At 46.2% G+C, this 16,232-nt stretch overlaps 1 protein-coding gene across 4 annotated transcripts in view; it reads right to left on the bottom strand.

The window, feature by feature from the left end:
* tdp1 (tyrosyl-DNA phosphodiesterase 1) overlaps nt 1-16,232 on the bottom strand; it is a 100,956-nt gene that overhangs the window by 49,337 nt on the left and 35,387 nt on the right. For all 4 annotated transcript variants that reach the window (XR_013500068.1, XM_078234495.1, XM_078234494.1 and 1 more), the window contains exon 13: nt 7,075-7,182. Coding sequence is in view for 3 of the 4 variants with exons in the window: in XM_078234495.1 (XP_078090621.1) it covers nt 7,075-7,182 (108 nt within the window). In the remaining variant the exon portion in view is untranslated. The remainder of the gene's footprint in view (nt 1-7,074; nt 7,183-16,232) is intronic.

Below are 16,232 nucleotides of genomic sequence, written 5' to 3'. Positions count from 1 at the left end.
ATTCAAAAGTCTGATGGCAGCAGGGAAGAAGCTGTTCTGTTCAGTTGGTACGTGACCTCAGACTTCTGTATCTTTTTCCCGACGGAAGGAGGTTGGAAAGAGAATGTCCGGGGTGCGTGGGGTCCTTGATTATGCTGGCTGCTTTTCCGAGGCAGTGGGAAGTGTAGACAGAGTCAACGGATGGGAGGCTGGTTTGCGTGATGGACTGGGCTTCGTTCACAAACTTTTGTAGTTTCTTGCGGTCTTGGGCAGAGCAGGAGCCATACCAAGCTGTGATACAACCAGAAAGAATGCTTTCTATGGTGCATTTGTAAAAGTTTGAGAGAGTCGTAGCTGACATGCCAAATTTCCTTAGTCTTCTGAGAAAGTAGAGGCATTGGTGGGCTTTCTTAACTATAGTGTCGGCATGGGGGGGACCAGGACAGGTTGTTGGTGATCTGGATACCTAAAAACTTGAAGCTCGCGACCCTTTCTACTTTGTTCCCGTTGATGTAGACAGGGGCATGATCCCCTCTACGCTTCCTGAAGTTGATGACAATCTCCTTTGTTTTGTTGACATTGAGGAAGAGATTTTGGAGCGATAATGTGGCCAGCCCATCGCAGCTGGTCGAGCGTGACCAGTGCGCCGATGCTCGGGATATTGGCCTGGGAAAGGATGCTCACACTGGTATGCCTATCCTGCCAGTGGATTTGCAGGGTTTTGCAGAGGCAACGTCGTATTACAGTTACCAAAACCATATATTTATAAATGAGATTTAAATGACCTTTTGTTTCATACTACAATAAATCTTTACAGAATTTAATACTGTGAATTTAGAACAGTCCTGGAGATTGGGCTGCCAGTTAAACTGTGCACGCTCACACACTGATGGTTGTGATGGAGACTCAGTCTCACAGAGCGGTGAATGAATAAGAGTGTTAATATGCTGAGTTCCCTGTTCAGCTGTCCATCTCAGCAATCTCATTTTCCTTCCCATTGCTTCAAGCATCTGCTTGAATGGCGAGAGCCATCAGTTTGATTAGATTTGCATTGGGACTCGGCAATTCAACATCTACCAGTAGGTACTAAAGTCAGTGGCACGCTGTGTTCCAATCACAGCGTGCAGCCTGAACAGGGGGAGAGATTTAAAGGAGCCTCGAGGGATCCAGGAAATACGAGTGCTGGCTCTCTCTTCATTGCCAACTGCAGGGTACAAAATTCAAGGCCTACACTTGGAGACTCCTGTTTCTCTGTTTCGTTCATCTGAAATGGTTCTCACAGACAACTTTTTATTTTATGTAAGATCCAAATGATTTCAGGTGCAGCAACTAGAGTTCATTACCAATGATGGAATACCCTGGCCACTCGCCTGGATGGTGCAGCTCCAACAACACTCAAGAAGCTCAACACCATCCAGGACAAAGCAGCCCCGCTTGATTGGCACCCCATCTACAAACATTCAATCCCTCCACCACCGACGCTCAGTAGCAGCAGTGTGTACTATCTACAGGATGCACTGCAGCAATTCACCAAAGATCCTTAGACAGCACCTTCCAAACCCACAACCACTTCCATCCAGAAGGACAAGGGCAGCAAATAAATGGGAACACCACCAACTGCATGTTCCCCTCCAAGCCACTCACCGTCCTGACTTGGGAATATATCGCCATTCCTTTGTAGTCGCTGGGTCAAAATCCTGGAATTCCCTCCCTAACGGCATTGTGGATCAACCCACAGCACGTGGACTGCAGCGATTCAAGAAGGCAGCTCACCATCACCTTCTCACGGGCAACTAGGGATGGGCAATAAATGCTGGCCAGCCAGCGACGCCCATGTCCCATGAATGAATAATAGAATAGTGAATAATAATTTGCAAATCCAACTTAAAATCCAACCTTCACGGATAAACCAGCTGGTCACTCAAGATGGGCATAAAAGACCCCACTGCACTGGGGGGGGGGGGTTGTTTTCCATGCTGCCCAGGACAATATCTATCCTTCAACCTGCATCACCAAAGATAGGTTATCTGGTCGTTTATCTCCTTATTGTCTGTTTGGGAGCTTGCTGTGCATCTGCCAGGTTTCCTACATTACAAGGACAGCACAGTGGCATAGTGGTTAGCACTGCTGCCTCACAGCGCCAGGGACCCAGGTTCAATTCCCGGCTCGGGTCACTGTCTGTGTGGAGCTTGCACATTCTCCTCGTGTCTGCGTGGGTTTCCTCCGGGTGCTCCGGTTTCCTCCCACACTCCAAAAGATGTGCGGGTCAGGCTGATTGGCCGAGCTAAATTGCCCCCGAGCTTCAGGGGGACTAGCAGGGTAAATATGAAGGGGGTGTTTACGGGGATAGGGCCTGGGTGGGATTGTTTTCAGTGCGGGCTGGATGAGTCGAGAGGTGGAGGAAGCAGTACTCCGTTTTTGAGTTTTCAATTATAATTCCCCCCCCCCCCCATCTCCTGTTCATCTGCACATCGAATGAAATCAGCTTCTGACAATCAGAAACAATCACTGTTTACAGTGCTTGCGACCTGCAATCTGAGAAATGTGTCATTTTCTCAAACATGTCAATAGCGCAGAGAGAGGTAATAATGATATAAAGTGCTCACAATCTAATCAACACTTGGAGATTTCACAACAACAGAAGAATTATTAGTCCCTCGATCGCACACAATCTCCTCACCAACCTTGCTGCCTTCTGTTGGCTTTTTCTGTACAATCTGATGTGTCACAGAGGTCATTATAGAGCAGCCATAGGAACAGGAGGAGGCCATTCAGCCCCTCAAGCCTGCTCTGCCATTCAGTTAGATCACAGAGTGGTGAGCGGGTCTCGACAGGGTGGATGTGGGCAGGGTGTTTCCTCTTGGGGGAGAATCTAGAACCCGGGTCACTCTTTTTAAGAAAAAGGAGTGACCCATTGAAAATAAAAATCCTTTTTCCTCGGGTGGTGAGCCTTTGGAACTCTTGCTCAAAGACCAGTGGGGGTGGTTGTTTGGATCTCTTTAAGCTAGAGGTACAGTGCTCGATTGATTCTTGATAAGCAAGGGGGTGAAAGGTTGTGGGAGTAGTGAGATCACAATCAAGTCAGCCAGGATCTTACTGAATAGCAGAGCAGGCTCGATGGGCCGAATGGCCTGCTCCTGCTGCTAATTTGTATCGCCATATCAAAAACAGAAAATGCTGGAAAATCTCAGCAGGTCTGGCAGCATCTGTAAGGAGAGAATAGAGCTGATGTGAGCTTTGACAAAGGGTCGTCTGGACTCGAAACGTCAGCTCTTTTCTCTCCTTGCAGAGGCTGCCAGACCTGCTGAGATTTTCCAGCATTTTCTCTTTTACCATCTTCACCATGTCTCGCCTCGTCAAGCCCTTTCATAATTTTAAAGACCGTGGGCGACACGGTGGCACAGTGGGTTAGCACTGCTGCCTCACAGTGCCAGGGACCCGGGTTCGATTCCCGGCTTGGGTCACTGTCTGTGTGGAGTTTGCACATTCTCCCCGTGTCTGCGTGGGTTTCCTCCCACACTCCAAAGATGTGCAGGTTAGGTGGATTTTCCATGCTAAATTGCCCCTTAGGGTAAATGCATGGGGTTATGAGGCCTGGGTGGGATTGTGGTCGGTGCAGACTCGATAGGCTGAATGGCCTCCTTCTGCACTGTAGAGATTCTATGACCTCCCACAGGTCAGCCCCAGTCTCCACGTTTTGAAGAAGAGCTTCAAGCCTGTTCAATCTTCCCCGATGTGTACACCATCGCTATCAGTAACAGAGACAGCAAACAGATGCAATTGTTCCCGTTATATACAATTCATCAAATACAAGTCACACAGTGAGTACTGAATTCAGTGACAGTAGAGTCAGAGTCATAGAGGTTTACAGCATGGAAACAGGCCCTTCGGCCCAACTTGTCCATGCCGCCCCTTTTTTTTAAACCCCTAAGCTAATCCCAATTGCCCGCATTTGGCCCATATCCCTCTATGCCCATCTTACCCATGTAACTGTCTAAATGCTTTTTAAAAGACAAAATTGTACCCGCCTCTACTACTACCTCTGGCAGCTCGTTCCAGACACTCACCACCCTCTGTGTGAAACAATTGTCCTTCTGGACACTTTTGTATCTCACCCCTCTCACCTTAAACCTATGCCCTCTAGTTTTAGACTCCCCTACCTTTGGGAAAAGATATTGACTATCTAGCTGATCTATGCCCCTCATTACTTTATAGACCTCTATAAGATCACCCCTCAGCCTTCTACGCTCCAGGGAAAAAAGTCCGACTCTATCCAATCTCTCCTTATAACTCAAACCATCAAGTCCCGGTAGCATCCTAGTAAATCTTTTCTGCACTCTTTCTAGTTTAATAATATCCGTTCTATAATAGGGTGACCAGAACTGTACACAGTAGTACACATTATCTCTGAAAGTGATCGACTGCTTCCAGCGAGAGGGAATAAGCACAAACATCGAGTTGCACAGGAACACAAAACCTCATGTCCCGTCCAAGAGACGGGAAGGAAAATATCCATCTCTACATCAGCCTGGCTACTTCACAAAATTATTTGCGATGAGAAATGGACAATGGCTTTACCCTGACATGCCCTGGATAGCCACTACTCGTGCTAGCTTTCAGAAATTCAGCCCAGACCTTGTTGTCCTTAAGGAGGCGCTAATGCTCCCTGTGAGTGCAGAAGATCACATTCCAAATAATTGCACCAACCGTTACCAAAGCTCCAGCCGATGGACAAAAGGGATCCCGACTCCTCTATCAAACCTCTCAAGATTCCAGACCTGGAAAATTTCATCCCTGGTCCAAAACCCAGGAGAGGAAATGGGAGGTCAGTCACATGACCTCCACCAAGCTGAGATATTGTTGCGTGGGACTGAGGCCAGGCAGTCTCCCGTTTTATCCCTCGGCTATTGTCCCAGTGCAACAGGAGCAGACACGTGAACCGTCTCCCACATTCCGTCCGTGGGGAAAATAAACCAACCATTTTATTTGACCTGATTGTGAGTTTGCTGTGGGGTTATTCATCAGGAAACATTCCAAACTGAAGGGTTGGGGAAAATAGGCCCCACTTGTAAGGGGGGGAAAATCAAAAATATCTTTCTGTTTATGGATGGGTAGTGAGGGGAGAAATCAGGACTGTTTAAATTAATTCCCCCTCCTGTCCGTAAGACAGGTGATGGCCGAGTGGTATTCTTGCGAGACTATTAATCCAGAATAAAAGCAAATTACTGCGGATGCTGGAATCTGAAACCGAAGAGAAAATGCTGGAAAATCTCAGCAGGTCTGGCAGCATCTGTAAGGAGAGAAAAGAGCTGATGTTTCGAGTCCAGATCATCCTTTGTCAAAAGCTGATGACAAGGGCTTATCTGGACTCGAAACGTCAGCTCTTTTCTCTCCTTACAGATGCTGCCAGACCTGCTGAGATTTTCCAGTGTTTTCTCTTTTGGTTATTAATCCAGAAAATCAGCTAATGTTTTGGGGACCCGGGTTCAAATCCCGCCACGGCAGATGGTGGAATTTGAACTCAATAAAAAAAAAAGTATCTGGAATTAAGAATCGACTGATGAGCATGAAACCATTGTCGATTGATGGAAAATCCCATCTGGCTCATGTGTGGAGTGTCTGTGTGGAGTCTGCACGTTCTCCCCGTGTCTGTGTGGGTTTCCTCCGGGTGCTCCGGTTTTCTCCCACAGTCCAAAAGACGTGCTGGTTGGTGCATTGCCATGCTAAATTCACCCTCGGTGTAACCTGAACAGGTGCTGAAGTGTGACGACAAGGGGATCTTCACAGTAACTTGATTGCAGTGTTAATGTAAGCCTACCTGTGACACTAATAAAATATAAAACTTAATGTCCTATAGGGAAGGAAATCTGCAGTCCTTACCTGGTCTGGACTACATGTGACTCCAGAGCCACAGCAATGTGGTTGACTCTCAACTGCCCTCCAAGGGCAACTAGGGATGGGCTATAAATACTGGCCAACCAGCGACACCCATGTCCCACAAACGAACAACAAAAAAAAGCAATTACAGGAACATCTACTCAGTAACTAAATCATGCACTGAGCATTTCACACGGAACACACCGACATGTTTGGATCCGACTGCCGACTGTCTCTCAGTGGGTCTGCGCTTGCCTCAGTCACAAGATTCTGCTTTCAACTCCCAGGCCACAAGAGCACAAAGATCCAGGCTGATGCTGCAGTGCTGTGCTGTGCTGAGGGAGTGCTGCACTGTTGGAGCTGCCACCTTTTTGATGAGATATTAAACTGAGGCCTCAGCTGCTTGCCCAGGTGGATGTAAAATATTCCATTTTGATGAAGAGTAAGGGAGTTCCCCCAGTGTCCTGACCAATCTTTATCTTTCAATCAGAACAACTCCACCAGAGTGACGACTCCAACATTGGTGGGGGGATGGGGGGGTGGATGGGCAACTATTTTTACCTTGAAATGATTGAAGCAAATAGGGAAAGACTTGTAGTTACAAATATCACACTGTTCACAAACCTCAGGGTGTGGAGAGTGGTGGACACAGAGATGACCAATGGATGGGCACTTGTGGGCAATAAACCCGCTGGGATTGTTGCAGGGGAATGGGACTAACTGGACTGCCCTGGAGAGGCAACATAGGCTCAATGGGCAGAATGGCCTCCTCCAATGGCAAAATGATGATGCTTTTAAGACTCAAAGCACTTTATGGTGAAGTAATATTGACCTGTAGGCAGTGTTGGTAATGTCAGAAACATGCCGGGCAATTTGCACACAGCAAGATCCCACACACAAGGTGACAAATGACCAGGAAATCCGAATTTAATGATGTTGGTTGAGGGATAAATATTGGCCAGGACAACAGGTGCCGTGGGATCTTCCTTCTGTCCAGCTGGGAGTTCGATGTCTCACCTGAAAGAGGACACCTCAGCACAAAGTGTCAGCCTGGATTATGTGCTCGGGTCTCTGAAGTGAGCCTTGAACCCGTGACCTCCGAACTCTGTGACAAAAGATTGGCCCTGTGGGCCACAGCTGACAGAAATGCCACCAACAGGAGCAGCCGGGATAACATTCTAGAAACTTCTGATCATGGAGGCCAGAAAGGATTCTCACCTGGTGACCACAAACCACGCAAGCTCCCCAAAGTCTGGCGAAGCCCTCATGTACGTCTTGATGTGGGGCATGGCACGGCTTCGGCCTGTGAGTTCAGCTGACCAGCGACTGTGGAAGGCACATGGGAGGAGAAAGTAAGTCAACTCTGTCTCCCCAAAAAGAAAGCAGCGACTACCGCACGTTAGAGATGGAGTCTCGAACCTACCGCAGAGACTGAGTAATAAAAATCACAAAGATCCACTGAACTTTTCATCATAAAGGAACCATAGTGTAAGGGGAAAAAATTCTAATTGGTTAGTAAAGATTTTTAAACCATTCATATTAAAATACTGACAGAACTACCAGCATAGAGTTAAATTACTTTAAAACAGATTTATAAGCCAACAAGAAAGCACTTTACACACATACGAAATGCAGCAAGAGATTTAAGTGAGTGATTATGATTTAAAAACACATATGCTGATATTTTGAAGGTATTAATGTATTTTTAAGAATCATAATTCACTTTAGGCCAAAGGCAGATTGCTACAAAGCATCATGGTAAAGAGTATTAGGACAAAGCCATATTCTAAAGGAATATTGAAACCTTGGAAATATGCAAGTCTCGGTATCAGCGGAGTTTTTAATGGTAAGAACATTCAGAACACAATTAGATTTCATGAACAGGGTTTATTCACTGTCCAGATGAGATGGATGCATCCCCGGACGTGAATTCATGTGTTAGTCTGGTTTGGCAATGATCTGTAGGGGAACGTATGGGAAAGTTCACTTTGAACTCTGTAGCTAGTGTCTGAGGTTATTAGGCAATAGAGCAAGCGGGGTTGGCCAAAAGAGGAAGATATGTCCGGATTCTAAGGATTAATGAAATGCCATTATGCCAGAGGGCAAGATGCAATTGGCTGAAGTATATGACAGGTATTATTGTTGATTTATGTATATTGAAGATGATTTTAAAGCTAATGAAAGGCGAGAATAATTGATAAGAAAATCTATAATTGATCTGTTTTGAACTGTATATGTTGGAATTCATTGGAGAAGTCTAGGTACTCTATCTCGGGAGTAACCCGACTCTTTGACCGCTGGGAGAAGTAATCAAAGTAAAGGTTGCGTCTTTAAACTGAGACACTGGCTTCACGAGGCTTGTATTGTCTAAAATTTCTGATGGTACCCGGCCACCTCGAAACTCCACAATAGAAACTTACACGACAAGAGGAGGCCATTCAGCCCACCATGCTTGTGCCATCTCTTCAAAGGAGCTAACCAATTAGCCCCATGCACCAACCCTTTCCCCATGCATTTCTTTTTAAGTATTTGTCCAGTTCTATTCTGAAAGTTACTGTTCAATCTGCTTCCACCGCCCTTTCAAATATTGGGGTGGCACGGTGGCACAGTGGTTAGCACTGCTGTCTCACAGCACCAGGGATCCGGGTTCAAATCCTGGCTTGGATCACTGTCTGTGCGGAATCTGCACGTTCTCCCCGCGTCTGCGTGGGTTTCCTCCCACAGTTGAAAGACGTGCTGGTTAGATGCATTGGCCATGCTAAATTCTCCCTCAGTGTACCCGAACAGGTGCCGGAGTGTGGCGACTAGGGGATTTTCACAGTAACTTCAATGCCGCGTTAATGTAAGCCTACTTGTGACAACAATAAATAAACTTTAACTTTTTATTGCATTCAGATCACAATGCATTGTGCATAAAAATTTATCCCCTCCCCTCTGTCGGGCTAATAGCTTCTGCTTAGTTAGAAGGCTTACAAAGAACAAAGTACAGCACAGGAACAGGCCCTTCGGCCCGCCAAGTCTGTGCCGATCACAATGCCCTAACTAAACTAAAAAAAACCTTCTGCCCTTACTCGGTCCGTATCCCTCTATTCCCTCCCCATTCATGTACCCATCCAGAAGCCTCTTAAATGTTGCGTGAAAAACTTGCCCCGCACATCTCCCTTAAACTTTCCCCCCTCACCCTGAACCTGTGTCCCCCCCCTTGTAATTGACACTTGCACCCTTGGAAAAAGCCTCTGACTATCCACCCTGTCCATGCTTTTCATAATTTTGTACACCTCTAGTTCTAGCCTAATATCTCCTTATATGGTTAGGTATCAAATTTTGTTTGATATTGCTCCTGTGAAGCGCCTTGGAAAGTTTTATTAAGTTTTTTAAAAAGTTTAAATTCATTTATTAGTGTCACAAGGAGGCTTCCACTAACACTGCAATGAAGTTACTGTGAAAATCCCCTAGTCACCACACTCCAGCGCCTGTTCGGATACACTGAGGGAGAATTTAGCACGGCCAATGTACCTAACCAGCACTTCTTTCACACTGTGGGAGGAAACCGGAGCACCCGGAGGAAACCCACCCAGACACGGGGAGAACGTGCAACCTCCACACAGACAATGACCCAAGCCGGGAATCGAACCCAGGTCCCTGGCACTATGAGGCAGCAGTGCTAACCACTGTGCCACCGTGCTGCCATGTTAAAGGTGCTGTAGAAATGCAAGTTGATGTCTTTGTTACGAACTACATTTGAGCGGCCTCGATATAGAAAGGATATTATTAAACCAGGAAGAGTGCAGAAAAGATTTACTAGGATGCTCCTGGGACTTCATGATTTGAGTTAAGGAGGGGCTGGATAGACTGGGACTTTTTTCTCTGGAGCGTAGGAGGCTGAAGGATGATCTTGTAGAGGTCTATAAAATAATGAGGGGGATAAATCAGCTAGAAAGTCAATATCTTTTCCCAAAGGTAGGGGAGTCTAAAACTAGAGGGCATAGATTTAAGGTGAGAGGGGAGAGATACAAAAGTGTCCAGAGGGGCAATTTTTTCACACAGAGGATGGTGAGTGTCTGGAACGAGCTGCCAGAGGTAGTAGTAGAGACGGGTACAATTTTGTCTTTTGAAAAGCATTTAGACAGTTACATGGGTAAGATGGGTATAGAGGGATATGGACCAAATGCGGGCAATTGGGATTAGCTTAGGAGTTACAAAAAAGGGCAGCATGGACAAGTTGGGCCGAAGGGCCTGTTTCCATGCTGTAAACCTCTATGACTCTATGATCCAGTATCCTCAGCAGTAAACTGTTCCTGATTCTGTCCAACAGCCCTGATCTGTCTATGAATCCATCGCGGGAGATGCAATGATTAGAGCTGGGTTTAGAAATGGGTGGCTTATTCCACGCACTCCCATTCACTCTTCAGGTGAGATGACAGTGTGTTGGGAATAGGATTAGTACTTCAATTTTCTGGGGACAGTGCTTCAAGTCCCTCCATGACAGCCAATTAAGGAGTACATTTGAAATTGGAAGCTAGTTTCAGTGAAACCGTCATCGATTGTCGGAAAAACCCATCCGGTTCACTGATGTCCTTTAGGGAAGGAAATCTGCCGTCCTTACCCGGTCTGGCCTACATGTGACTCCAGAACCACAGCAATGTGGCTGATTCCTTCCTGGCCCTATGAAATAGCCCAGCGAGACACTCAGTTCAAGTTCAAGGGCAGTTCAGGAGGAGCAAAAAACCTTCTCAGCAACACCCACATCCCATGAAAGAATAAATTTAAAAAATTCTGCTGTGTTATTAAAAAGCAATAAAACGCAAGGAATTGGAAGATAATAAAAAAGCATCTCGTAATTTAGGCTTCTGCCCCACTCTCCTCCTCTGCCCATCGCACAGAGAAAGTTCTAGACTTCTCTCCAGATTTACCAGTGCATTTTATTAGAAGGATGAAGGAGTGGAAGATATTGAATAATAATAGGAAGGCGCCACCCACGAGGAACTGCAGTGGGTCAGAATGAAACCGTATGTCATTGTTTTATAGACGTCTGCCTACAAGCAAAGGCACCTGACCTCCAACAAAGGACACTTGTGTGTGTGCCCCAGACAATAGACTCATTACAGCCTGCCGTCACTCTCCATCAGAGAGCAGTGAGTCAGACTCTCAACGGTGGAATAGGTGAGTATCCCTGGCTTCTCAGTTTGAGTTTACATCATCAGAGACAGGCTGGGTTGTGGCACTGACACACTGCGTTAAATTTATAACCTGACATCCAGTGAGTCTATAAAACAATTATCTTTCCATTAATGTTGCAGCCACCTGAGATTTACAGGCCCGAGCAAACGATACTTACTCCCTTTGTGGCTCTCTTCTCTCTCCAGCTAATGACTGCGTTCCTTGAGCCACGAGTTTGCCCTGTTCCCTTTGTTTCTCATGCTCCGCTAGGAATTGTAATTAAAGAACGCAACAGAAAACAGCTAATGTCTGTCTACCTGCTCATTGCTGTTATTTATTAGTAGCGAGGACCTTGGAGAGGGATGGACAAGAGTGCAGGATCTCACCATGGGAGTAAGGAGAGATGATGAAGCAATGACTGGATGGCTTATTCCTTCATTTCTATGACGCCAAGGCTGGGTACTTAAGACGACAGCCTGCATGTGTAAAGTGGCTCAGTTGGTAGCGCACTCACCTCCGAGTAAGAAGGTTGTGGGTTCGAGCCCCACTCTAGGACACAAGCACGAAAATCACAACTCTACCAGCAGGGTGCGGAGGCTTTGGAGAGAGGGTGCAGAAAAGGTTTACCAGGATGTTGCCTGGTTCGGAGGGTATTAGCCATGAGGAGAGATTGGACAAACCTGGCTTGTTTCTCCTCGAACGTTAGAGGCTGAGGGGGCGAGCTGATAGAAGTTTACAAAATTATGAGAGGCACAGATAGAATGGACAGTCGGAGTCCTGATCCCAGGGTAGAAATGTCAATTACTAGGAGATATGGGTTTAAAGTAAAAGGGAGAAAGTTTAAAGGAGATGGGAGAGGCAAGTTTATTATTTTCACAGAAGGTGGTAAGTGCTTGGAATGCACTGCCAGAGGAGGTGGAAGAAGCAGCTACAATAGCAATGTTTAAGGAGCATTTTGACAGATACATGAACAGTCAGAATAGAGGGATACGGACCGCTTAGAGGCAAAGAGTCTTCAATTTAGAAAGGCGCCATGTGTCAGCGCAGGCTTGGTGGGCCGAAGGGCCTGTTCCTGTGCTGTACTGTTCTTTGACTCTCCAGTGCAGTGCTGAAGGAGCTCTGCACTATTGAAAGTGCCTTTCTTTCTAATTCCGTCCTTGTCAATTTGTTACAGATCTTTGCTGCGAGACTGCCAGTAATATGCAGGTAACAGCTACAACGTACAAGGCGTTACAGAACCTTCTCCACTATAATTTTCTAAACCACAGAAAATATTTTACTACATGGATCTTCAACATGTCAAAGCACAGGAGAATCATGGAGGAGGAGGCTGATATTCTCTGGAGTTCAGAAGAATGACAGGCAATCTCATTGAAAACATGCAAGTTTCTGAAGGTAGTCCGATTTCCCTCAAGGCATGACGAGGATAAGGAAGAAAGATTCTGGAGGGAATCAACAGGGTGGATGCTGAGCGATTTCGTCTGCTGGTTGGGGGGATCTAAGACACTCTCAGGATAAGGGGCCGATCATTCAGGACTGAGATGAGGAGGAATTTCTTCAAAGGGTTGTGAATCTTTGGAATTCGCTGCCCGAAAGTGTTATGGCTGCTGCATCGGTGAACACATTTAAGGCTAGGATAGACAGATCTTCCACCTCAGGGAATTAAGGGATATGGGGAGCGGACGGGGAAAATGGAATTGAAGCCCAAGATCTGGCATGATCGTGTTGAATGGCGGAGCAGGCTTGATGGTCCACTCCTGTCCCTATCTCCCATGTTCGTGTCTCTGGAGCTTGTGCCGGCCTTGTAAAACCTCAACAATCAGTCCCGTACCCCCAATGCCTGCCATTTCTTTCCCTTCCCAAATATTTATCCCATTTCCTTTCACAAGTTACTCATGAAGCTGCTTCCGCCGACACCTTTTCAGTTGGTGCCTCCCAGATCACAACAACTCACTGTGCAAATAAATTTCTCCCATCGCCCCGCTGGTCCTGTGGCAATGATCTTAAATCTGTGTCGTCGTCGTCGTCCCCCCTCCACCTCCTTCCCCACACGCCTGCCGACGGGAACAGCTTTCCTCCCTTTCTGTTCAGAGTTATCATTGATTTGAATATCTCTCTATTTAATTCACACCTTAATGATCCCAGCTTCTCCAGTCTCCCCACAGAACCGGTCTCTCATCCCTGGAAGAATAAATCAGCAATTGACAATAAAAAAAGATCTGTATGGTAATTTGCATTTATATTGTGTCATTAAGTGTAGAAAACATCAGTGCAGATAGGACACTAAAGAGCTAAACAGGAATAAAGAATTGATTGCTCAGCTGTGGTTGAAGCAACAAAGGGTTGGCCCCACTGGCAGAAGGAGCCAGAATAGGATAGATATTTGAAAAGGAAAACTTCACGGGGGTAACAGAGATACGGTGGCACAGTGGTTAGCACTGCCGCCTCACAGCGCTGGGGAACCTGGTTCGATTCCCAGCTTGGGTCACTGTCTGTGAGGAGTCTGTGCCTTATCCCTGCATCTGCGTGGGTTTCCTCCGGGTGCTCCGGTTACCTCCCACAGTCCGAAAGACGTACTAAGGTGCATTGGCCGTGCTAAATTCCCCCTCAGTGTACCCGAACAGATGCCAGAGTGTGGTGACCAGTGAGTTTTCACAGTAACTTCATTGCAGTGTTAATGTAAGCCTACGTGTGACACTAATAAATAAACTTTTTTAAAGAGTGGGCGGGGGGTGTGGAGAATGGAATTAATTGGATGACTCTATCAAAGAGCTGACACAGGTAAGGTGGGCTGAATGGCCTCCTTCACTGTTGGACGATTGCAGAAGCAATGGGACGTGTGTTTAGGAGGTTGAAAGTTTGCCTTTGACCAGGAAAAATCTGCATGTCCTGATTTAGGATTGGTAAAGTTACTGGTTAATATGGGATACAAGGCCATAAGAACATAAGGGAGGGGACAGGAGAACTGGCAGGCCATTCAGCCCCTCGAGCCTGCTCCACCAGCCAACAAGATCATGGCTGATCTGATCTGAAGTTCTGGGTGAATTGTCATTTCTGTTACACACTGCGCTCACACTGTGTGAGAATCCTGCAGAAATGTTAGACGGTTTTACTGAGATGGGTTAATTGTTCAAAATCAATTATCTGCTAATGTTAGGAAGAGGCGCAGAATGTCTGCTACTGGGAGAAAAATGGGAGATGTGTTCGCCAGAAGGCCACGTTTCCAAGGCAACCGAGAAGCAGCCAGCTCCATGGTAACCCAATTGGTGATAGTGATTGAAGGCTGCTGATTGGCTTTTTTGTTTGGTTTCATTTAGTCATAACTCAGTTGTAATTTCAGGAAATCCGACCAATCATTACTCGCACCTGGGACTGTGTCCTTAAAATTAGGTTAAATGAAGGAGTCATGTGACCTGTTCTGCAGTCTGCCTGACAGTAATCCTGGGTAGTTTGATTGTTGGAGATCAAAGGAAGGCTTAGATTGTTTTACTGAGGAGATGGTGCAAGGTATTTACACTCGGAGACAATGGCGACGGTCTCCAAGTTTACGACAAATAGATTCGGAATCTCTGGGGCGAATTTTCCCGTCCCGCCATGGGAAATGGAGAGGGCGAGAGGCGGACCATGGAAAGATTCGTTGACCTCAGGTGGGATTTTCCTGTTTCGGGGTGAGTGCCGGCCGGAAAATCCCGCCCTCCCTGTTGTGTATTCATATTTGTTCCCAGTTGGAACAAGGTCACTTTAAGAGTCCAATCAGGCGACGTATTGATGATGTCATTCGCCGTTTACAGTCTATCCTAACAGCCTGTAGAGTAAATGCCTTTCTAATAAAACTCTGGTTTGTTTGTACCTTCATGCCAATCCTTCAAAAATATCACACTCCCAAAGTCCAAGAAAGGTACTGTAGGCATTGAGCTGTATACGGTTGCACTGTAAACTGTCCATTTACTTCTAAGATGAAAGGATTTTGTGATCAAGGATAGCTAATTAGCATTTCCACCCGAATGCAAGATTGTGTTGGAGCAGGCTGTTTTTGAGATCAGGTTACAGGCTTCCATACAAATCAATGACTATCAGACGGCAGAAGTTCTACGTGGTCACCAGAGAGAAGTGGCTGCCCGACATTGCGAGACACCACAACCAGATGCAGGAGGGAGACGGTTTCTAGTCGAAGGGAAGATTCCTGAAACCAGTCTAAAGATTTTTGGACAAAAACAAAAAATGCTGGAAAACCTCAGCAGGTCTAACAGCTACTGTGGAGAGAGAATAGAGCCAACGTTTTGAGTCTGGATGACTTTTCGTCAGAAGGGTTCTTGGAATTTGGAAGGAACAGGATTTACTGCTGCTGGTGGTGGATTTAAGGAACTCTCTGCAAACGGAGGAAAGCACCTGGAGACAGTAACTTAAAGTAATTGACAAAATGGGGAAATGGAAATCCAATGGAAGCGAAGTAATTGTGGATTGAAATTCTGTGAGGAGTGCAATGAGTTATATACATAAAAGGGGAATATTTCTCTCGTTTAATGCCTACGTCGCCTACAAAAATAGCATTTAGTCAACTTTGTTTTAGTCATTTATGACAGTAAAAGTTTTAACTCATTAAATTTTGTCACGTCATTCTTTCAGCAAGTAATTGGAAGTTATCTACAGGATTTGTCACACTCATAGAAATCATAGAAACCCTACAGTGCAGAAGGAGGCCATTCGGCCCATCGAGTCTGCACCGACCACAATCCCACCCAGGCCCTACCCCCCACATATTTACCCGCTAATCCCTCTAACCTACGCATCTCAGGGGCAATTTTAACCTGGCCAATCAACCTAACCCCCACAGTCAGCTTTTCCCTGGTCTGTGGGTGTCTGTTGTCCACAGATGAACATGATGCTCTGTCCGCCACGGTACCAACAAGTCGCACTCTCACATCTGAGACAGAGGATGGTGGGTTTGCATTCTACTCCACAGACTTGCGCACAAAATCTAGGCCATTACTCCCAGTGCAACACCGTGGGAGTGCAGCACCTTGGAGGTGCCATTAAAAGTTTAAAATAAGGCCCTATCTGGCCTCTCAGTTGAATGTAAACGATCTCATGGTGCACTGTTTGAATAGGCTCTGTAGACTGTTTGCTGCAGTGTGCTGTTTAAATAGACTCTGTAGACTGTTTGCCGTAGTGTGCTGTTTAAATAGACTCTGTAGACCGTTTGCTGCAGTGTGCTG

Source organism: Mustelus asterias, chromosome 18 (assembly GCF_964213995.1).
Source record: "Mustelus asterias chromosome 18, sMusAst1.hap1.1, whole genome shotgun sequence".
Classification (NCBI taxonomy): Eukaryota; Metazoa; Chordata; class Chondrichthyes; order Carcharhiniformes; family Triakidae; genus Mustelus; species Mustelus asterias.
The sequence above is the reverse complement of the archived record's forward strand: the minus strand, read 5'-3'. Positions and strand labels throughout refer to the sequence as shown.